General features: G+C 46.9%; 2 protein-coding genes across 3 annotated transcripts; both read right to left on the bottom strand.

Moving 5' to 3' along the window:
- Positions 1-2,766: 2,766 nt before the first annotated feature.
- On the bottom strand, positions 2,767-4,459 carry LOC125544372 (GDSL esterase/lipase At4g10955-like). Its single transcript, XM_048708033.1, has 2 exons — positions 4,176-4,459; positions 2,767-4,042 (listed from the first exon to the last, which is right to left on the bottom strand). The coding sequence occupies exons 1-2, from the start codon at positions 4,313-4,315 to the stop codon at positions 3,046-3,048; spliced, it is 1,137 nt and encodes a 378-aa protein (XP_048563990.1). The 5' UTR covers positions 4,316-4,459; the 3' UTR covers positions 2,767-3,045.
- A 208-nt stretch (positions 4,460-4,667) lies between these two features.
- On the bottom strand, positions 4,668-22,710 carry LOC125544373 (uncharacterized protein At4g18257-like). 2 transcript variants are annotated; one of them, XM_048708034.1, is made up of 3 exons: positions 22,248-22,710; positions 7,831-8,142; positions 4,668-5,059 (listed from the first exon to the last, which is right to left on the bottom strand). In XM_048708034.1, exons 1-3 carry the CDS (start codon positions 22,598-22,600, stop codon positions 4,879-4,881), a joined length of 846 nt encoding a protein of 281 aa, XP_048563991.1. In that variant the 5' UTR covers positions 22,601-22,710; the 3' UTR covers positions 4,668-4,878. The 2 variants fall into 2 exon arrangements, with proteins under 2 accessions (XP_048563991.1, XP_048563992.1); XM_048708035.1 differs by lacking the exons at positions 7,831-8,142; positions 22,248-22,710 and adding an exon at positions 5,476-7,824.
- Between the last annotated feature and the right edge of the window lie 1,147 nt (positions 22,711-23,857).

The following is a 23,857-nucleotide window of genomic DNA, read 5'->3' as shown; positions in this document are numbered from 1 at the left end:
AAAGTCTTCAAATAGTAACCATCAAGTACATCAACACACGAATGAGGAAATGAAAGGGTTGAGGAAATAGAACCAGTAGCTTGGTGAAGACGATGCTTTGGTAGACCAGTTCCAACTGCTATGACAGTTGTACGTCTGGTTGGAGCGGTCAGGTATTTAAACCTGAGGACACACAGTCTTAGACACACAGTCCTCACCATATTCTCCTTGAGCTAAGGTCACACAGACCTCGCCCAATCACTCGCGGTAAGTCTTCAGGTGACTTCCAAACCTTCACAGACTCGGTCACTCAGCAATCCACAATTTCCTCTTGGATGCTCTAGACCATGACGCCTAACCGTTTGGAGGATGCACAGTCCTCAAAGGTAACAAGCGTCGGTTCCACACAGGAACAATCTCTTCAGTGATGCTCAAGCACTTTGGGTTTGTAGGTGTTTGGGTTTGGGTTTTTCCTCACTTGATGATTTTCGCTCAAAGTCCTCGGAGGATGGGATGCTCTCAATGACAAGTGTCAGTTTCTCTCAGAGCAGCCAACCAACTAGTGGTTGTAGGGGGCGGCTATTTATAGCCTAGGGAGCAGCCCGAGATGATAAGACATAAATGCCCTTCAATGATATGACCGTTAGGTGGGTAGATATTTTGGGACAGCTGGCGCATAGCACAACAACGGTCGGAAATTTGAGTATCAAATTCCTCAGGGCTATCATGTTCCTCACTTGTAGGCAATCCACACTGGCGAATTCCTAACTCCTCGGTCAGAACAAATTCCTCAGAGACCAGATGATCTTTGTCTCTGTCACTGAAGAAATTGACTGGATTGTATGAGATTTTCAATGGCTTCACTCGAAAGGATTGGGTAGGTGTAGGATTTTGAGATGAACATCACTTGAAAAGTGTTTCCTTAGTTTTACCTCGACCCCCTTTAACAATACATGTTTCCTATTACTCAAGAAATAGAAAATGAAACTACGAAAACAAAAGTCTTCACGCTTCATAATCCTCGCATGAATATCAAGTCTTCAAGGTCACACCAATTTCCTCACTTTCAAAGTCTTCAAGAAAACCTAAGTCTTCAACTGAAGACATTCATTTTTTGGGGTCGACTTTCATCATAAAGATCAAACTCCTCATAGACTTATAGAACATGTGTACACTCACAAACACATTAGTCCCTTAACCTATAAGTCTTCAATACACCAAAATCACTAAGGGACACTAGATGCACTTACAGATGGGCATGAGAAGGCTTTCATGGTGACGGGGATGAGAGTCCAATACCCGCCTGGGTAATCCCCATTGCCAGCCTGAGGTAAGAGGAAATCTAGGTTCTAAATTACAAACCACCAAAATGATAAGGGTGTTCCTCTCATTGGTGTGCTCTTCCTTTCAACAGCTGCTACCGCCTAGAGTAACCTCTGCCTACCGTCGCTGCTTGGAGTGACACCACTGGCACTTGGAATGAGAATGCCTTCGAATCAGATCTGCACATGAGTTCTAGATGGGATCTACTAATGAAATATTCTGCACTTCTAGGATTTCTTGAGCACAACAAGTCCCCTTGCCCCCTCCTGTCCCGAGGAAGGCCATTCTAGGGGTCATGATTAATGGCCGCCTCCGTCCATCCTCACCTTCCTAGCGCACAAGCTCTAGACTCCTTCACCTTTGTTAGTCGCGTGGTCCCTCATAAGGAAACCAGGGGTGGCACACTTAAGGAAATTGTTAGCCTAGCCATGGGCCCTTCATACCATGCGTGTATGAGCGAATATGGCTTGAAACACCTTTTATGTGTGTCAACAGAAGGTCTAGAACCACTTCTTCTCGGCAACTGAATGGTTTCAGCATCATCAATTTTAGGTAGTAGATTTATAGCCTCGAAGTTAATTATTTGGCGTAGATCCAACTTGTGCACGTAGAAATCATAAAAAGGAGTCAGCGGGTCATGTTTGAGTACTGATAAGAACTCTATAGGAATTCCATCAGGTCCAAGAGCCATGCTATTAATAGTAAACTTGGTCTCTTCCTGGCAAAGGGTCTATCCAAATCTTTGTTACCATCTTCTGATAAACATTCTTCAGGTCCACATCATTCTCTAGATTCATATGGCCTCCTTCTCGCCAAACAAAGATTTCATAATAAGTCAAATGGTCAGTAGCATTTTAGAGGATTTGATCAGTGCCCATCAGAACATCGAAGCCATGTTTAAAAGTGTACATAGTATCCCCCTCCCCCCTTTTCCCATTTTCCATCCAATGGAAAAATTTAGTGTTGCACCCCTGCAACAATCACCTTTCACCAGACCTGTTATGCGAAACTAAAATCTTCCTCATCATAGATATGAAAGAAAGCCCTTTTGATAGAACATTTCCTGCCATATTGGTCACCGGAGAAAGATTAGATTTCTTCAAGCAACCCCAAATCTTCCAATTTGTTTCCCGAGGTCCATTTGATGTTAGCACTCCACACTTTAAGTTGTATGTTACTTTCCTAACTTCAGCAAAAATCTTCTCAAATTATCTATAGTAGCTACAGGTGAGTTCCATGCTCTCCCTCCACCCTCTCAAGGGACTCGGGGTGCACCTGCTAACTAAATTCAAACCATAAGCCTTGGTTTTTAGTCTCTAATAACTATTCATCCGTGATCAAAGGAATGTGATCCTTAGGGTCTCACTTATTTACAATCTTTAATATTAGTGCAGCTTATGCGAGTGGATTTGGTCTTCCCCAATTTTCTTTATAGTCAATGGTAGAGACGCCATGCAAGTTAGAGACGACGACTTCGATATGATCTATTTTATTTAGTACTTTCTCTGTTCCACAATATAAGACTTTTTGCAAGTTAACATAGCTTGCAGAAACATCTTATGTTACGACACATTGGAGTATAAACCAATATGTCAAATTGTTTTTGTAAAAAAAGAATTGGGCACATCATTAACCCCAGCCGCAAGGACCCAACCATCTCAACATGAACAGCAACAATGGCAATAACCATTCAATGAAAAAAAAACCGATGATAATAAGTCGATAGTACCATGGCACACGTGCCTAACTCCGAGCGCCCGGTGCGGCCGGTGGCGGGGCGTAGAGCGACCTGAGCTGGCGGTCGACGAGTTTGCTGTGGTTGAGCGCCACCTGCAGCTCGACATCGTCAGCCCACCACTGCTCCAGCCCGTGCGCGGCCAGGAACTTGCTCGGCCCCTTGGAAACAACCACCATCCTCGCCACGCCGGCCTTGCTAGTGCCGCTCCCGCCCCCGCTGCCGACGGCCACCGTGGCCGTGCCGCTCGCGGCGTCGCTGTAGTAGCAGCAGATGTAGTCGTTGGTGTTGATGTAGAGGTGCGGCAGCCACTTGGCCATCCCGGCGCGGGCCAGCGACGCCTTGGCCTCGCTCTCGCTGTTGCCGCCGCCGCCGGCGTCCCCGGCTTGGGTGCCCATGTAGGGTATCCAAGCGCGCACGCGGCCCCACAGCTCGCCGGCCGTCTCGGCGAAGCCCTTGAGGCTCATGGCCAGCGACACGGACGGCGGGTTGAACACGTGGCACTCCACGAAGACGCCCTCCTTGGCCAGCGCCTTGCCCACCTGCAGCGCGAACCCGGCGCCCAGCGAGTGCCCGCCCACGCACACGTTGGCCACGTCGAACTTGCGCGCGGCCGCCCGCAGCGCCGCCAGCGCGCCGGCGAAGCGGACGGAGCCCTTGAGGCTGTCCCAGGCCAGGAAGCGGAGGTCGTCGACGACGTCGCGGCGGAACGTGGGCGCCTTGAGCAGCGTGCCGCGCAGCGCCACGACGGCGGCGGGCGCGCGGGTGGGGCGGAACGGGATGTAGTCCGAGAGCGCGGCCTGGCGGTCCCACTCGAGGACGGCGCCGTAGATGGAGCCGTCGCGCTCGTCGACGAGCGCCTGGACCAGCCTGTACTTGAACGGGCGCCACCACTGCGGCGCGAGGCCGGTGCGCTCGTCGCGCTTCTCCTGCCGGTCCAGCTCCAGCAGGTACGCCCCCTGGATGAAGCACGCGATCACCATCCGCCGGTAGTTGGGGTTCTTCCTGCATCAAACCATCGCAACAAACTCCCGGTAAAGCTACGCGAAGGTGCAACGCAAATTATGCACCCGTCCAAGTGCAGTACTGACTAGCTTGAGCAAGTGCAGTACAAACACATACGGAGTAGAGTACTGACCAGCTTGAGCTAAGAAGATCTCTCCAGCTGGTGAAGGACAGCTTGCGGGGGCCATAGACATGGTACTCGAACGGACTCGGCACTGGCACCACCGCCGTTGCTGCGTCGCCGGCGTTCTTAGTCGGAGCCGGCTTGGCCATGGATCGTTCCTTCACCGTGGAGTCGCGAGCCACGCAGTGTTGCCTTTAAGCTTCCGCGAGAATAGTTCGTTTCAAGCTGAAAAGAATCGCAGAAAGCGCGGCGAAACTTTTTATCCTCGGTCTTTATTCCATCATCCATTCAGGGTAGCATGGAACCTGCTTCTTTCTCCTCTCTGTGCCGAGAGATTAGAACTAGTGGATTACAGTAAGAGTTGGGCGCACACGATTCGCCAACTTCTGATGGAGAAGACAATGATATGCCCGACCTCGACGAGAAGCATCTAAAAGTAGAAACAAGGTTGCAGGAATCTGCCCAAGGCCCAAATCAGTTGAGGGTCAAAATGCCTCGTCAGAAGATTCAAATTGCATCTACGTTGCATAATTGTATAACAATATGATGATGAACCGACTGTACATGCCAAGACAATTTTCTGAATTTGATTTCGCTAGATCAAGAGATCACATGCAGGGCAAGTTTTCTCATTTTCAGTTGCATGAACCATTACCACATGAACTACAACAACTGCTTCCTGGGCACAAGTGTAAGACATACAAAATCTCGATTAGCTATTTGGTTGGTCATCACTCGCTGAAGATGCTTGCTTTTCAGCCATCAACTTGTCAAGGCGCTTCTTGAGGAAAGCTTGCCTGAGTTTCTCTCTACGAGCCGACTCCTGCTCTTGTCGCCGGTGTTTCATCGTTGAAGCCTTCTGCCTTGCTTGACTTACTTCGTCGTGAACCTCCCTGCAGACATGCCATGGTGCAAGTTAGTCAAAGACCTGAGAAATATTATTCTCAGAGGGAGACAAAATCGTTCAGGTTGCAAATTCAATGGTAGCATCTGGTAATGATAGTATACAATCAAGGGATCTACATATCCTTTTTTTTTAAATGAAAGGTAGATGAGATTCTACCTTATATATTTCAAACAGGCCAAGGCCTGGGACCAAAGGGTCAGTTACATGAAGCTTACATTGAGCACCGTAGTGCCATGGCTATAAGCAGCCATTGGAGAGAGAGAAGAACAGGGCAAGCGAGGAGAGAAGAAGAGTACTGCAAAGCTAAATTAGCTCAGGAGATACATCCATCTCGTAATAGCATCCTTGTCAGCCTGCTATTTTGCCCGGTGCTGCCAAGCCTGAAGGAGTTGTGACATATACCTTCTGAGATAGGACGGGGGCCATCTTTTGTTGTTGAAGATTCTGTCGTTTCTCGCGTGCCAGAGAGTAACTGCCGCCGCAGCGAAAAGAATGTGCACTCCTCTAGAGTTGATCCAAGCTTGCTGAGCTCTGTGCATAAAATGAACGATGTCCGTGGAGCTAGAGGCAAGGTCGTTCATATGGAACGTGGCCCAGATAACAGAAGCCGGGAAGCAGCGCAGAACAATGTGGCTGGCAGACTCGCTGGCAGGGCAAATGTCACAGTCCTGGTGCTCGGTAAGTAGGGACCAATGTTTCCGAATCATGTTATCTCGTGTGTTGAGTCGACCCCAAAAAGCCAGCCAGAGAAAGACGCGATACCTCAGAGGCATGATCTTGTCCCAAATCCAGGAGCTGAACTCACAGGCCACACCTCTGAAGGTAGAAAGTTGATAGACTTGAGAAGTAGTCAGTGGCTTATGGTGTATAGCAGAAACTCTGACGTCTGAGCCGGAAACTGCAGCATCTGTAGGAGGCTGGGGTAGAAAAGAGTGCAGCATTTGCAGTTCATGGGCGGCAGTGGCCGACAGGTTGGGGTGCAGTTGAATGCACCAGGTGTTGTTGCAGAGCTGAGAGGCCACCGTGCAAGCACCATCTTTAGCATACGAGAAGAGGGCGGGCAACAAGAACCGTAGTCACCCCGCTGACAACCAGAGATCATGCCAGAAGGAGATAAGCTTGCCAGGACCCGTTGAACACTTGGAAGATGCCAACACTGTAGGAATAAAAGGTTTGAAGTTTTTCCATATAGCCGTGTCACGGTTTTGAGCCTTTGAGAGGGATAAAGAGCTTGCAGTACTGCTGGGCAAACCATTGAAAGCAGGGGATTTCCGAGGTCTGCAAAACTCTAGCTGCAAACTTGGTGAGCAAAGCTTGGTTATGAGCAAGAAGGTCCCTGATGCCCAAACCGCCTGCAGATCTTGGGAGAGTGACAAAATGCCAGGCAACGAGGCATTGGCCTCCCTTGACTGTGCTCTTGCCTTGCCAGAAAAAAGCCCTCAACAATTTTTCCAACGTACTAAGGGATTCCTTAGGCCAAAGGAAACATGACATATAATAACTTGGGATGCTAGCAAGGACTGAATCCTTCGCCTTCACATTTTATACTGCACAAAGCATCAGTTTTAAATTTGAATTTACGAACATTGTAATACTCTCATCCCACTCAAGAGAATGCATGGAGGCTGGAGCAACATGGACCATGGAAAATCTTTCTAGTTTATTATCAATGAGGTGTCTCTCATCGCACGACTACGATTAGCTGGATTCACACGATGGTCTCAAACTCTCAACCCTTGCACATCTCCTGGGGTATCAGTATCCCTGTCTCTCCATACAAGGCCACATTCCCCAAGCGTTACAGTTTAAGGTGCACGGAAAGTTTGTATGACTAAGGGCCAGTTCTTTTGGCGGCTTAAAAAATAAGCCGCCTCCTCCCTAGCTTTTGTCATAAGCCCCCTCCCTTATTTACTGGGACTTCTGAACTAGTTATGGGATTACTAATCTAGAAGCCTCCATGAATTTTGGGAGCGGCTTATTTTTTAAGCTGGGGAGAGGCAGCTTATTTTTTAAGCCGCCCAAAAGAACTGGCCCTAATTGTGTCATATATAAGTGCTTCACCAGCTAAGAGTGCTCTACTAAACTACTACTTGTAAGTTATACCAAGGCACATTTTAATTAGATCAGCAAACTGAGGAAATATTTATGACAAATAAAACCAAAGTAATGCAGTTCATGCTAAAAACATTTAGTTCAAATATTTACTTGGATAGAAAGGATATCTTTTGCCTCCGTTTCAAAAAAAAAAAGGAACATGAGAACATCGAGAATTCAGAGTGTAGTTTTGTAGTCCCACCTAACACCACGACCTGCAATGCTCATACTACAAAACAGTTTTGGTACCTTGTAAACTATATCTACAGTTAGTCCATACATGAAGCAGCTGAACACAGCTTGTACAGATTTACAAATGGTTGTACTCACAGAAAGAAACTACTAGTTAACAATGTGCTTTGTTAGGGGCATGACTCTGTTGTTATGGGGCGCAACACGTGATCTATGGCTACATGGGCATGGCATGCTAAGAGAAGTGACCATGCACAATTACCAGCACTAAAAGGCATGTAATGGATACTGCAACTGGGAGCCCGATTTATGTTCAGTGGTTTATGCAAGTGTCAAATGATTACAAGTGTTGGAACCGCCAGTTCCAATTTTGTTATGCATCTGCCATAGAGCAATTTCTACTTTGACTTCTCAAGGACTGGCACAGAAATTCAGTGGATCAATGCAGCAACTGCCCAAAGTAAACAGTACCTGACAAAGCGTTTGTGCTCATCTTGGTCAACTGTTGTACCAGTTCGTCCAAGGCCCATTGGCTTGGGATTTGGCATAGAATCGACACTCTCATTTTCTTGTTCTACATGCTCAGGGGCAGTAGCAGTCTCTGGCTGCCGGCGCACGCTGACTTGATGAAAACTTTTCTGGAAGAAATCAACGCAATATTTCTCCTGGTCTTCTTCATCAGGTAGCTCACCCCTGGATAATTTCTCATACAGCTCAGCCTTCTTTTCTAGGGCAGAATAACATGCAGTACCATCTTTCACAGCTTTCAGCTCCAGCTTATCCCTGTTGCAAAAGGAAATATTACAGAGACATTAGTAAACACCAAGAGCATGCACAAGATGACAAGAGCAAAATGAAAAAGGTGCCAAAATGTGAAAATGATACAACGAAAAAAATAATTATATGCTGATAGAGTGAAATCAAGATGCTTAGAAATGCCAGTATGCCACACAAAAAGCAGAACAGATAGCTTTATATCGAATGGTAATTCTATAGTATACTCATGGTGAGAAGAAGGTGAAGAGCGATCGAACAGACCCAGCACCCCCTCCTCCCCTCCTGCGACGCTCCTGCGAGCGCCGCGGGGAACCCTAGCCGCCGGACCCCTCGCCCCCACCTCTCCCCTCCTCCCCCGCCGCTGCCGGCTGGCGCTGACGGGCAAAGCCCGGTTGGCGCGGCGGCGGCGGGGCCCCTTCTTCTCCTCTGCTCGGAGTGGCCGGCGCAGGACGGCGGCTCCTGGTGGCAGCGCGTCGGCGTCGAGCGCCTGGTGAAGCGCAGTGGCTGCGGTGCTCCGGATCAGGAGGCGGCGCGTGGGCGAGGCTCTACCCAAATCCAATCGATCTGGCGCAGGGGCTTGGTCGGTGGCGCCTGTTGACATCAGATTTTGGCACGGCATAAAAGAAAATGAGATGGCTTCTAGTGAAAGGGTTTTCAGCATGAAAAGTTTCACATCGCCAAGTGGAACAACTTTGATGTTTAGGTTATCATCGTCCGACTCCATCTTAGGGGCCGAAATTGTACTCCGAGCGGCAGAATTCAATGTTCCAAGTGGTTTTCAGCCGATCACGCATTCAAGACGACCTCGTATGAAGGAGCACTCTAAAGAAATTGTCTTCGTCTCGTCGAGGCAATCGACTTTGATATATAAATCACCTCAATCCGAGTTCGTATGCAAAAGTTAGAGGCAATATACTGCAGACTGAACTTAAACGGAAATATGGCGCGAGGTACCAGACACCGTGTCTGATGGGTCGCGCGAGCAATTCGGCCCTCAAGAGGGCCTTGAATCGAAAAACCTTCAACACGAGGAAGTTTCGTCTCGTCGAGCTGATCGATTTTCATATATAATTCATCTCAATCCGAGGTCGTATGCGACCTGGGGAGACAAGACAAGATCAGGCTGTGTTTTCAGCCGGAAATCCGAGTGAAAAAGCTTACCATCCGAGTGAAAACGTACCGGTCAAGTGAAAATTGGTCAAGTGAAAATTGGTCAAGTGAAAATTACCGGTCGAGTGAAAGTTTGCTGACCGGATGAACTTATTATTATCCAAGTGGAAATATAGTCATCCGAGTGGAAATATGGTCATCCGAGTCAAATTGTCCTCCAAGGGAAAATATTCCGAGTGAAAAGATTACCATCGGAACGAAAACTTTGCCGATCGAGTAAGATATTGCCTTCCGAGTGGAAATATAGTCATCCGAGTGAAAGATTGTCTTCCGAGTGAAAAAAGTCCAGTCAAACGATCCGAGTGAAAGTCTCTAATATCCGAGTGGATGAGCTCGAATCCGAGTGAAACTGAACATGTGCCCAAAAGTTTATCAAGATGACCTCGGATGAAGAAGTGTTCAATACAGAAGTTGTGCATATCATCGAGACGGTAAACTTTGGTTTTGGAGTCATCATCATCAGAGATGGTATATGGCCTGCAAATTCACTACGAGACTCAGATAATCCAGTCTACTGCAAGACCGAGTCCGACTGGAAGAAAGATGACCTCGAAAAGTATCAAGGCTTTATTTTTTGAAGAAATGATCAACATAAAGAGTTGTTCACATATCGTCGTGGCGCACAAGTTTCATATTTGGGCCACCTTGATCGGAGATCATATGCAAGCTCAACGGCCCGCGCAAGGAGGAAGACAGAAGTTGTGCCAGATTCAAACTGAATCCGAGTTGGAATAGAACTAGGACTCTAGGACGTGAATTGATGTAATTTTTCGTGTAAGGAAAACCTAGATGAATCCTTTACTTGTACGGGAAGTCCAGCCGCCTCTTATATATGTTGGGGGTGACGGCCGATTGAACAACACACAATCGAACAAATCAATATACTACTTTTTCAGTCTACGTTTTATCTCTCCACCGTTTTCTCTCTCGTTCTTCGCTGTTCTTCGTGTTTGAGAGCTGCGAGTCTCGAGGCTCTAGGGGCGAGCGAATCGACCTAGGGCAGCCCAGAGCCGCCGCACTCCCTGACAGGGTCCCTACCGGGGGTGTGGGGTTTTCGGGTCTGCAAAAGCGCCCGTCGACTGTCTTGCGTATCGCGCTGTCGGTCGGGTCTCCTTCGACGTGAGTTGCGGTGCATCACCCCCGGCGTCGAGGGTACACGTGACGTGTTCGTGTGTCAACACACTTTTTGGCGACTCCACTGGGGACCGAAGATCAATCGTCATCGTCCACCATGTCCGATCTTCCCAAGCCATCTAAGGTAGACGCCGATAACATCATTAAGCCTAGTCTTGATGAGATATCTGCCGATCATCGCCAAGTCTATGAGGAGTACAAGAAGGTGCGTGAAGAGAAGGATTTGCAGGAGTTCCTTGCAAAATTCAAGAAGGATCGCCAAGGCAACATCACTCCGATTGAAGAAATCGAGTTCCCTCCTCTTCAAGCGAGCAGGTTAAACCCTCTGTGAGTACTACCTTTTCTCCTGAGCAGTGGGCTGAGATTGAGAGTCGTATTGCTGATGGTAACAATCTAGTCTATCATACTTTCATAGAAAATACTAATGCTCAAAAAAATATATCTCAATCGTCTAGTGGTAATGATGATGTAGCTGCTAGTGTGCAAAACCCTAATCTGGCTTTACCTATTTCATCGGCGCCTCCCGTGCCGATGGCTTATTATCCTACCCAAACAAATCAGATTATGGCTGCACCCATTAATCCTATTATGAGCATGCCAGGTTCGGTGGCAACGCCGAACCAAACCCTACCTACAGCTACAACCACTCGACCACTACCAAATTATGGGTCGACATACATACCACAATTCCTACCTACAGCTAGTAACCCTACTCCTCCTATGTCACTGCCACAAGCTTCATCGTCCACTATGGATGATGGTCTAGCTAATCTTAGAGAGGAGATGGCTAAGATGCTTCGAGAAAATTTTGGAGTTGAGTTACCTCGGAATCGGATTTACCAAAAGTCGTACCCCGAGTACTTTGATGCCATCCAGTGCCCTCCGGGACATAAGATTCCAGATTTTGTTAAGTTCAATGGAGAGGGCACAAAAACCACATGGGAGCATGTTAGTCAATACTTGGCACAATTAGGTGAAGCAGGCTCACTAAATGAGTTGAAAGTGCGTTTATTTTCTTTATCATTAACTGGTACCGCATTTTCATGGTTTTCTTCTTTACCACATGGTTCCATTCGAGTTTGGTCGCAGTTAGAGCAGAAATTTCATGATCACTTTTATAGCGGCGACAATGAACTCAAGTTGTCACATCTAACATCGGTTAAACAGAAGCATGATGAATCGGTCTCCGATTACGTCAAGAGATTCAGAGAAACAAAAAACCGGTGTTTTAGTTTGGTGATAACCGAGAGAGACTTGGCAGACCTAGTGCTGAGTGGTTTGAGAACTCCCATTAGAGAAAAGCTAGAAGGTTATGAGTTCTTAAATATCAACCAAGTCTTACAAAGGGCTTTGGCTCAGGAAAGCCGAAGCAAAGATCTCAAAGAAGTACATAGATACAAAATCGATCGTCCAAAGATGAATATGATGGAATATGATAGTGATCACTCGGGCGATGAGGGTGATGTTTTTGCTACTGAATTTGTTTGGCCATCTAAGGCCAAACCCTTTACTTGCAATGATCTGAAACCGATTCATAAGAATCGTGATGAAGAGATGAAGTTTACTTTTAACATTGCTAAATGTGATAGGATATTTGATGCTTTGCTGCAGGCTAAGATTATTAGAATATCTCATACTTTACCGTCGTTTGAAGAGCTGAAACGGCGTGCTTATTGCAAGTATCATAATTCTTTTTCTCATGCTACTAACGATTGCAATGTTTTTCGACGACAGATACAATCGGCCATTAATGACGGATGATTGAACTTTTCTGAGATGCAAGTTGATAAACAACCCTTTCCAATGAACACCATGGATCTAGAAGGGAAGAAGCTGCTCATTCGGCCGGAGGTAGCCGAATCTGCTAATAAAGCTAATGCCATTGTTGGTGAGCCCAGGAAAGACAAGGAGGGCGACAAGGTCTTGGGGAGGCATGTTGTGCTTGATAAGCAACCCAATGGCAAGGAAGTGATCAAAATCACCATCAAGAATCCTACACTCGGGAGGCCAGCACAGGTGCAGCAGGACACTCGAGTTAAATTTGTTAAGCCCAAGGGTCCTGAAGTTGGCAAGTGGAAAAGGAATGAAGTTAAAGTACAGCGCAAGCGGATCAAACCAACTTTTGATATGTTACTGTCCAAATACGCCAATCAGTCGACTCGTTCTAGCTCTAACCGTCCATCATACTTGAAGCGACCAAGGTCACCATCAGACGATATGTTCAGTCAGTATATGAAACCAAGTGGACCAAACGCGCTATTTCCAGAAGAGCAGAGGCAAACTGTTTGGGACCGACTTGAACACTCATATAATGGTCGACTGAACATCGATAACTATCGGTCGGCTGGTCAAAACATGCGACCGGATGGAAATTATCCGAGTGTAAGAATGCACCCAGGTGGAAGCTATGTGAGTGAAAGAATGTGGCCAAGTAGATTCCATCCGACTGAATTCCATCCGAGTGGATTCCATCCGAGTGAATTCCATCCGAGTGACATCCATCCGAGTGGATTGCATCAGAGTAAAAAGGTGCGCCCGAGTGGAAATTTCATGCATCTGGAAAGTCGAAGAGAATGGTGTGTTAAATCACCAAGTGTTGCAGCAATTGAGTCGGGAAAAGGCAAGGAGAAAATGGATGTCGACTCACTTATCTTGGGCACCGAGACATTCGCCATACAACAGCCGATTGTGCATAGCAATCCGACTGAGCCGATACTTGCTATCGCGCCAAAGCACTCGGCTAATGACCATGAAGCAAGCACCAGCCAAGTAAAAACGAGAGATCCTAAATACACTCAGCCAAAGTGGTGTCCTCCAGGGCTAACAAAGACACAAAAAAGGAAACTACAGAGGTTAAGGAGTCAAGAGATTGCAGAACAAGAGGCCGAGAAGCAAAGGGATAAGTTGTTCAATGACACTCGGCGTATGGTACCTACAAAACAAGTGTGGAGGCCCAAACAAATACAAGATGCAGTGGCTTCTACACCTATCACAGCAGCACCTACACTACCAAAAGAGGACGACGCAATCATTGCATCGTCTATGTTACCTATTGCTTCCTCTTCACTCGGACAAATTTTAGAATCGGTGGATGCACTCGAGGAGGAGGCTGATATGTTGGACTATGAGCCTACGCCGGTTCATTAAGGTATGGATATCAATATGGTGTATTACTTACCTGCTGAGTTTCGTGCTGTGGATGAGGAAGGGGAGGTGGCTCAGATGGATTTTGGCCCTAAAAACGCAATATTCGAGAAGCCAAAAGAACAAGTAACGCATCTGAAACCATTATATCTCAGAGGTCATATCAATGGGTCGCCGCTCACTCGGATGCTTGTTGATGGTGGTGTTGTGGTAAATCTTTATGCCCTATTCGGTCTTCAAGAAATTGGGTTTGCCTCATGAAGAATTGATCAAGACCAATATGGTGCTCAACGGATTTGAAGGCAAAGAGAAAACTGAAGGCAAAGGTGTAATGTATGTGGAACTTACAGTCGGAAGCAAAACTTTGGCTACTGCATTCTTTGTCACTAAGGTGCAAGGTAACTACAACGTCATACTAGGTCATGATTGGGTTCATGCAAACCAGTGTGTGCCATCCACTATGCACCAGTTTTTGATTCAGTGGGTTGATGATGAAGTGTAAGTCATTCATGCGGATAACTCGGCCTGTGTTGCTTTGGCCGATGCATCACTGGATTGGCAACATCCCAATGCTACTTGCTTGACGGGACGTGATTTATCCGAGTTTGATTTTCTCAGCGCGACCAAGAATGGTTTTGTGCCCGTTTCTTTAAAGCCGAGTGAATGCAATCGGCTCTAAGGTATGATATGTTTAAATGGATTCTAGCTCCGAGTGGTTACAAAAACGTCTTGCAAAATATCGGTCCAGCGAGGACGATATGTATGAGTCTATAGAGGAGTTGGATGACATGGATAAACTTGGACAAGGTTTTACATCGGCCGATCCATTAGAGGAGGTAGATATTGGAGATGGTTCAGTCACTCGACCGACGTTTGTAAACAAAAATTTGAAAGCCGATTGTAAAGCTAAGTTAATCGAGCTATTGAAGGAATATGTTTGTTGCTTTGCATGGGAATATCATGAGATGCCAGGTTTAAGCCGGGAGCTAGTGGAGCATCGGTTACCTATAAAGGCCGGTTTTAGACCTTATAAACAGTTGGCCAGAAAGTTTAATCCGAAAACATATGACCGGATCAAGGAAGAGATCGGTCGACTGCTTGAAGCTAATTTCATTCGACCTTGCAGATATGCCGAGTGGATTTCTAACATTGTCCCAGTGGAGAAGAAAGGATCTGGCAAGTCGAGGGTGTGCATTGACTTCAGAGATTTGAATAGGGCTACACCCAAAGATGAGTATCCCATGCCAATAGCCGATATGCTTATTAATGATGCTTCTGGACATAAGGTTATTAGCTTTCTAGATGGTAATGCCGGATACAATCAAATTTTTATGGCCGAAGAGGACATGTACAAAACGGCTTTCCGATGTCTTGGTTTCCTTGGTTTATTCGAGTGGACAGTGATGGCATTCGGATTAAAAAATGTTGGAGCCACGTATCAAAGGGCTATGAATTTAATTTTTCATGATTTACTCGGTGTCATACTTGAAGTTTATATTGATGATATTGTTGTCAAATCGGATGCTTTTGAGTCTCACTTGGCCGATTTGCGTTTAGCTTTTGAAAGAATGAAAAAGTATGGGCTGAAGATGAATCCTTTGAAGTGTGCATTCGGCGTGTCAGCTGGCAAGTTTTTGGGTTTCATTATTCATGAAGATGGCATAGAGATTGATCCCAAAAAGATAGAGGCCATAAGAAAGTGGAGGCTCCAATATGGAAGAGAGATATGCAGAAGTTCCTTGGCAAGATCAATTATTTGAGGAGGTTCATAGCTAATCTATCAAGGAAAGTTGATGCATTTACTCCTATCCTTCGGTTAAAGAATGATGTTGATTTCACTTAGGGGCCAAAACAGCAAGAAGCCTTTGATATGATCAAGAGTTATTTGTGCACTCCTCCGCAGCAGAGGAAGGTGTTATTGGTGCTGTTTTGACTCAAGAAACCGAAGGAAAAGAGCATGCTATTACATATTTGAGCAGGCGCTTGTTGGACGCCGAGACAAGGTATACATTTATTGAAAAATTATGTCTATGTTTATATTATGCTTGCACAAAATTGAGACATTATTTAGTGCCGAGTGCTTGTGTAGTAGCTTGTCAAACCGATGTCATTAAATACATGTTGCATAGGCCAATTCTTAGTGGTAGAATTGGCAAGTGGGCTTATGCTTTAATTGAATATGATTTGGCTTATGAGTCTCTAAAATCCATGAAAGGCCAGATTGTTGCTAATTTTATTGTTGAACATCGGATCAATGACAAGCATGATGTTGATATGAACCTTGTTTCATTAGTACCATGGAGATTATATTTTGATGGTTCAGTTTGTAGCAATGGCCAAGGTGTTGGTATTGTTTATATATCTCCTCATGGTGTTGTTTTTGAAGCCTCATGCCGCTTAGAATATTTTTGCACAAACAATCAAGCCGAATATGAAGCATTGTTATTTGGCCTAGAGATGTTACTTGCTATAGGTGTTACACATATTGAGACTTACGGTGATTCGTTACTAGTGGTGCAGCAAATATCCAAAGTCTTTCAGTGTTTGGATGAATCACTTAATGTTCATCTTGATAAATGTCTAGATATAATTTCTACTTCGGATTGTTTTAGCATTGCAAATATATCTAGACATGACAATTGGAAAGCCAATGAGTTGGCACAGCAAGCATCTGGATATCATATTGATCATGGCATGTTTCATATTTCTCAAAGTCCGATGTCTTGTCTTACCAGTATTGAAGAGGTCGAACCAGAACCCACTGATTCGGTCCTTAACAAAAAATCTAGTGCAGGTAACAATACCGACTGGAGGAAGCCCATTGTTGATTACTTGTGCAATCCGAGTGAAAGGGTGGACAGGTCTGTTCGGCGTATGGCTTTCAAGTATACAATGAGAGATGACGGTCTTTATCACCGAACAGTCGATGATGTTCTTCTAAAGTGCTTGGACAAGGACTAGGCAAGAGTTGCTATGGGAGAGGTACATGAAGGCATTTGTAGCACTCATCAGTCGGCTCCCAAGATGAAATGGTTATTGCGGCGTGCTGGGTTTTATTGGCCGACTATGATTAATGATTGCTTCGGATATTATAAGGGGTGTGAAGCTTGTCAAAAATTTGGTGATATTCAATTGGCTCCTGTTGCTATGTTACATCCTATTATCAAGCCGTGGCCTTTCAGAGGTTGGGGTTTAGACTTCATTGGAGAAATCCATCTGTCTTCCTCAAAAAGGGCATCGGTTCGTATTGGTGGTAACTGATTATTTCACTAAATGGTCTAAAGCAGTACCTCTCAAGAACAATGACACATACGGAGGTAATTCAATTCATAACCGAGCACATTATTCATAGATTCGGTATTCCACAAACGTTAACTACAGATCAAGGTTCATCTTTTATGTCACACCAAGTCAGAGAGTTTGTCGAATCTTATAATATAAAGTTGCTCAATTCCTCTCCGTATTATGCCCAAGCTAATGGACAAGCCGAGTCTAGCAATAAAATTTTAATCAAGCTCATCAAGAAGAAGATTGAGGATAATCCGAGGAGATGGCATGAGTTGTTGTCTGAAGCTTTGTGGGCACATAGAATTTCAAGGCATGGTGCTACGAAGATGACTCCATATGAGCTAGTATATGGTCAAGAGGCTGTTTTACCAGTGGGAGTAAATTTGAATGCTTTGAGAATAGCCAAACAAAATGATTTATCGGCAGTAGACTTTTATAACTTGATGATGGACAATATTGATGAGGTTGCCGATAAACGTTTGGCTGCTTTGAAGGCCATAGAGAGAGACAAGTTGAGGGTGGCAAGAGCTTACAATAAGAAAGTCAAGTTGAAGAATTTTCAAGTTGGTGATCTTGTCTGGAAAGTGATTCTACCGATTGGTTCAAGAGATGGGAAATTCGGGAAGTGGTCTCCGAGTTGGGAAGGTCCTTTTAGGATTACAAGAATAGTTCCCGGAAACTCATATTTGGTGGAATCCATACAAGGGACGGTGTTACCTAGAGCTCTCAATGGCAAATACTTGAAGAAGTACCACCCGAGTGTGTGGCAAGAAGCATAAGTAGGAAATGGCAGATATACGATTATCACACTTAGCACAAACATGGCCGATACATAATTATCGCCCTAAGAAAATAAATGGCCAATGGAGTGTTGACATCGTCCTTAGAACAAACACCGTGCATATTATTTTCCGGCGTGCAAGCTTTGCCGAAAAACAGGGGGCATGTGTTGACATCAGATTTTGGCACGGCATAAAAGAAAATGAGATGGCTTCGAGTGAAAGGGTTTTCAGCATGAAAAGTTTCACATCGCCGAGTGGAACAACTTTGATGTTTAGGTTATCATCGTCCGACTCCATCTTAGGGGCCGAAATTGTACTCCGAGCGGCAGAATTCAATGTTCCAAGTGGTTTTCGGCCGATCACGCATTCAAGACGACCTCGTATGAAGGAGCACTCTAAAGAAATTGTCCTTGTCTCGTCGAGGCAATCGACTTTGATATATAAATCATCTCAATCCAAGTTCGTATGCAAAAGTTAGAGGCAATATACTGCAGACTGAACTTAAACGGAAATATGGCGCGAGGTACCAGACACCGTGTCTGATGGGTCGCGCGAGCAATTCGGCCCTCAAGAGGGCCTTGAATCGAAAAACCTTCAACACGAGGAAGTTTCGTCTTGTCGAGCTGATCGATTTTCATACATAATTCATCTCAATCCGATGTCGTATGCGACCTGGGGAGACAAGACAAGATCAGGCTGTGTTTTCAGCCAAAAATCCGAGTGAAAAAGCTTACCATCCGAGTGAAAACGTACCGATCGAGTGAAAGTTTGCTGACCGGATGAACTTATTATTATCCAAGTGGAAATATAGTCATCCGAGTGGAAATATGGTCATCCGAGTCAAATTGTCCTCCAAGGGAAAATATTCCGAGTGAAAAGATTACCATCGGAACAAAAACTTGCCGATCGAGTAAGATATTGCCTTCCGAGTGGAAATATAGTCATCCGAGTGAAAGATTGTCTTCCGAGTGAAAAAAGTCCAGTCAAACGATCCGAGTGAAAGTCTCTAATATCCGAGTGGATGAGCTCGAATCCGAGTGAAACTGAACATGTGCCCAAAAGTTTATCAAGATGACCTCGGATGAAGAAGTGTTCAATACAGAAGTTGTGCATATCATCGAGACGGTAAACTTTGGTTTTGGAGTCATCATCATCAGAGATGGTATATGGCCTGCAAATTCACTACGAGACTCAGATAATCCAGTCTACTGCAAGACCGAGTCCGACTGGAAGGTAAAGATGACCTCGAAAAGTATTCAAGATGGCTTTATTTGAAGAAATGATCAACATAAGAGTTGTTCGTATCATCGTGGCGCACAAGTTTCATATTTGGGCCACCTTGATCGGAGATCATATGCAAGCTCAACGGCCCGCGCAAGGAGGAAGACAGAAGTTGGGCCAGATTCAAATTGAATCCGAGTTGGAATAGAACTAGGACTCTAGGACGTGAATTGATGTAATTTTTCGTGTAAGGAAAGACTAGATGAATCCTTTACTTGTACGGGAAGTCCAGCCGCCTCTTATATATGTTGCGGGTGACGGCCGATTGAACAACGCACAATCGAACAAATCAATATACTACTTCTTCAGTCTATGTTTTATCTCTCCACTGTTTTCTCTCTCGTTCTTCGCTGTTCTTCGTGTTTGAGAGTTGCGAGTCTCGAGGCTCTAGGGGCGAGCGAATCGACCTAGGGCAGCCCACAGCCGCCGCACTCCCTGACGGTGTCCCTCCCGAGGGTGTGGGGTTTTCGGGTCTGCAAAAGCGCCCGTCGACTGTCTTGCGTATCGCGCTGTCGGTCGGGTCTCCTTCGACGTGAGCTGCGGCGCATCACCCCCGGCGTCGAGGGTACACGTGACGTATTCGTGTGTCAACAGCGCCGACGGAGGTTGATGGCAGTGGCATGCTCCGCGAGCGCCGGGCCTTGCGGCAGTCAGTGCGGGGGCGGCACGGTTGCCCGGGGGATGCGGCTGTTCCCCCAGGCGCCCTTGGGTGGCGAGCGCGGGCCGGGTCCGCTGGCTGGCACGGGATCCGGCGTCCGGCGGCCTGAGGTGTTGCTATGGTTCCTTCCCGCAGGCGTGGAGGCGGGGCAGAGGGTGTCCGGTGGTGATCTTGGCGCTGGACGGCGGGGAAGGAGCTTGCTTGAGGAGTCGATGACGGGCCAGGGCGCACCGGAGTTGCCGGCGGCCTATGTGTCTCTCTTCCGTTGCGGCGGTGCCCGCCCCTCTGGGTGCGTTCGCCGGTAGTGGGCCGACTGTGCAGGCTGGTCGTCGGGGCAGGAGTTTGACTCGGTCCTCCTGCTCGGGACTGGTTGCTCCTCGTGCAGCTCCGGATCTGCTCCGGCCTTGCCAAGATGGGCATCTGCGGTTGGTAGGGGTGGTGTCTTCTCGTTATGGCGTTGGTGAAGATCCATGGCAGCGGTGGTGGTGGTCGTGGTAGTGTTGTGTCGGTGCACGGATCGGCGTCGGTGACCATGGACATGGCGTCGTGTGAGTCGCTTGGCCAAGGGCTTGGAGCTGACTCATCGGCGGCCGACGGCAGTCTTGGAGTCGTGGCCCTCCCTGTCCAATGGGATTGGCTAGGGACACAGGCGTGGTGCCTCCTACGGTGGATGCGCCTACCCAGACTCTGGGACTGATGCCGGGCTAGGAGTTGACGGACTGGCGTTGCTCTTCCTACCGTGGTTGAGTGTGCCGTGATGTGCGCGGCATATGCTATCTAGCAACAGGGATGCCGGGGTGGCGGCTCCGGATGGCGGTTCGCATGGTTGCTCTCCGGCGGGCATCATTGCGATGGTGGTGGCTCTCCTCCAAGGTTGTGTGGGCAACGGGAGGTGCAGCGGCTGGTAGCTCAGATGTTCCCTCTTGCTAGGAGCGGCGGTGTCCTGATCCGGATATGGGACTCTAGCACTTCGCATTACGCCTGGCAACCTTGTGGTGACACGGGGGAGTTGCCGAGCGAAAGCTCTGTGCCTTGGCGCCGCCGTCACCAACGGCGGCGGCGCCCGTGGGTGTCGTGCTTGTCTTGAAGACGTCGTCGTGGTTCTTCTCTCCGTGTCAGGGCTCCGGGTGAAGACCTTTGTCCGGTGTGGACTAGGCAATGGCGACGCTCTGCGCCGTTTTCCCTCTTGAGGGCGTTGTCGTGGAGCTTAGGTTTGCTAGGTCATAGTGTGGGGTGTGTCTAGTTCTCCCGGTGCTCTTTGTTGGTAGTGGTTGCGTGCGTTCTGCGTGTGCTGATTATCTCAGGATCAGCTTTGTAAGAGGGTTACCTCTCCATCTTGTATCGTTCGGCCGTGTACTTGTTCGGTTGGTGCTTTATCTATAAAGCGGGGCGAAAGCCTGTTTCGAGGATAGTATACTCATGGTACAAGAGCAACTGTGGGCAGAATGACAGTTTCTTGGAACTGAGAAAAGCAAAATCAAATGATGGTTTAGTAGGCATCTCCTTTCAATTAGATTCATTGTTAATTTTCAATGTTTGTTGCTAGGAAAAGCAAAATCGTGTTATCGCGGAATACCGCACAATGTACCAGCACATGTAACAGTCCACTCCTTTATAATTACTAGCTGTACAACCACTAAGCAAACACTTACATGTTGTCATTTCACTCAAGAAATTAGCATGTTAAGAATAGCGAATATGAACCACCTTCTAAAATAATTGCGAGTGTGAACCAGTACCCATTATTAACCTAGAGAAGCTCTGGCTTCCTACCATGTATAGCACAAGGGTAACACAATCTAGGCTTGGCAAAGCACATAAAATGGTGTTGTGCAGAGATTGAGCTTATGCAGTTATAGTTCAGTCCTCATATTAGACTAACAAACATCTAATGCCCTATACAGCCAAGTATAATTTCCTAACACAAGTCACGGAACCAACCATTGGTAAGGGCATGTCAAAGATATAGTCAGCTATTATCTCTTGCACCCCTCCATATCAGGCGGAGAGAATAGGAAAACAAGAGTTATCTCTTAAATTGTCCATTAGTACTTAATTCTTAAATGGAATAAGAAAATGTCATGATCAACAGTGAATATTATCTTCGGTCAACTATTTGTGTTGCCTGGTTGCAATAGCTGGAAATTTTCACTACATACAATTTTCTAGTACGATTGATTCACATAAGTGCTGTTATCTTAACTTGTCTACTGTGTGCATAATTCACAGCTTTATTCATTAATTCGTGCATTGCAATTGTTACAGCCAAGCAACAGAAACAGCCCACACACATAAAATTCAATGTTGATCGCCGCATTAAGCAGTCCATTATGTTAGTTGCCTCTAGTGTTTCCTCTAGATCGGCAAGGAGTAGAAGAGAAACAGCTGACTCTACCTATGTACACCTGCTTTTGTTGTTTGCACTGCCCTAAAGATGATCCATGTTAGGAATCAATATTGGACTATTTAACAGATAGAGATCACGGCTACTTAGTCTCCGCTCTTAGTGCAGAGGATCGATATGGGAATCTAATGCCTTAACAAACGGTAAGCCATAGGATTGATTAAGCAATTCTCCTCAAAACTAGCACAAAAAATAGCCAGTCTACAATCACACAGAAGAAATGCCATAAGAATGATAATTGTGGACGTACTTGTGGGCACGAGCGTCTACACCTGAGTTCTTGGCGCCCAGGGGGTCGGCGGGGCCCGAGCGTTTCTTGGCGCGGCGGAACTCGCTGGAGGCGGCGTCAGCGGCGGTGGAATTGCGGGCTTCCTCCTGAGTGCGGTAGAGCTGGGCCTTGAGGTCGAGTATGGATGCCGCGCCGACGCCCTCGATGGCCTTGTGCTTCTTGGGCATCACCGTGGACTCCGTCAGCCACCCGAGCGACTCCATCCGCCGCTCCTTCGGATCAGCCTGCTGCGCCGGCGGCTGTGGATGCTGATTCGGAGCGGCCGCGGCCGCGGAGGAGGATGACGGCGCGGTATTTGCCGGTGACGACATCATGGCGGTGGCGGTGGCGATTTGGGAAGAAATTGGTCTGTCGTGGGACGAAGAAGGGGGGATTGGGCGAGGAGGGGAGGGGCAGTGTGCGGTGGGCTGGCGGCTTCGGCCTTTTGGGAACCTTGACTTCGGCCTGTGGGCTGAAGTCAAAAGTCCGTGAAAACATTCAGTACTCACGTCCAAATTGGGTACATCTTCGCGAGAGTGAAGATATGGGTCATACTAGCATATGGTATTATTATCTGGACCGTTGGATGGGTGAATCGGGTGGGAATCGCATTCAATGCGAATCACGCGAGCCGCAGAAATTGCTGTATGTCGAGCGGCGAACGCATGGTGCGTATAGTACCCCGTATGTACTGCGTGGGAGGCCCACACCCTCGGCGGGAACGGCGTCGCGGGCTTGTTAAGGACCGCTGGTCCTGTTAAAACATCGTACATGGACCGTGGTTCAGAATTTTTTGTGTTCCGTAACTGTGTGCGTGCCCGTTGGCTAGGTAAAAAAAGCGTGTGCCCTGTCAGAGGCTAGTTGACGCCTCAGAGTGTTGTATTCCGTGACGGAGAGCGTGCATGGCGGCGGCGAGGGGAGTATGGAGAATGCCCCTGCCTCATCTGGGGAGTCGGACAGCCGGACCTGAGATCGCCCGGCTGGATTGGAAAGTACAGAGAGCGATTTTTTTCTCAATTATTTTACACCCAGCACTGCATTTACCTACAGTTTTCTTTTTCTGTTGGTCTACATGTTGTGTAGTAGATTAGTCTGCGATTCTGAACTCGTGATTCCTTTTTAGTGTCTATTAAGACAAGAGAAAGATCGACATAGTATAAGATTAATGAATAAAAAATGGACCCTGGGATGGTGCCCCCATGAATTGCTGATGTACTAGACAGTAGGAGCTTCCTTTCATGTTTTGTGTTCACCCCCGCGATCCGATTAAAATAATCCTGGTGTGGCAAAAAAAGGGATTACATTTAGGTCGTTCACCAGGATCGGCTTGAGTTGCTGGTGTGAAGGGTGGTGGGAGGGGGTTTGGTGGGTTGGGTGGGCTTATGTATGTTAGCTTCTTGGTCGGCTACTGGCGGAACCGTCAAATTTATTCCTTTTCCATGTGTTGGAGTGCATTAATGAAGGAGCATGTTTTCATAGAGAGAGAACATGCAAAATTAAAAACAAAAAAAAAAGACTGATCCCACTGTCCAGTTCTGTGTGCTGCATCGCTGATGTACTGGATGTGTTATTTTTCATGCAGAGTTCGTTTA

Source organism: Triticum urartu, chromosome 3 (assembly GCF_003073215.2).
Source record: "Triticum urartu cultivar G1812 chromosome 3, Tu2.1, whole genome shotgun sequence".
NCBI lineage: Eukaryota > Viridiplantae > Streptophyta > Magnoliopsida > Poales > Poaceae > Triticum > Triticum urartu.
The sequence above is the reverse complement of the archived record's forward strand: the minus strand, read 5'-3'. Positions and strand labels throughout refer to the sequence as shown.

Coding starts and splice junctions, on each gene's coding strand:
- LOC125544372 (XM_048708033.1), bottom strand. CDS start 4,315: ATGGCCAAGCCGGCTCCGACTAAGAACGCCGGCGACGCAGCAACGGCG. Junction 4,043..4,175: donor GATCTTCTTAGCTCAAGCTG/GTCAGTACTCTA, acceptor GGTTTGATGCAG/GAAGAACCCCAACTACCGGC.
- LOC125544373 (XM_048708034.1), bottom strand. CDS start 22,600: ATGATGTCGTCACCGGCAAATACCGCGCCGTCATCCTCCTCCGCGGCC. Junction 8,143..22,247: donor GTAGACGCTCGTGCCCACAA/GTACGTCCACAA, acceptor CTTTTGCAACAG/GGATAAGCTGGAGCTGAAAG. Junction 5,060..7,830: donor GAGCACAAACGCTTTGTCAG/GTACTGTTTACT, acceptor GCATGTCTGCAG/GGAGGTTCACGACGAAGTAA.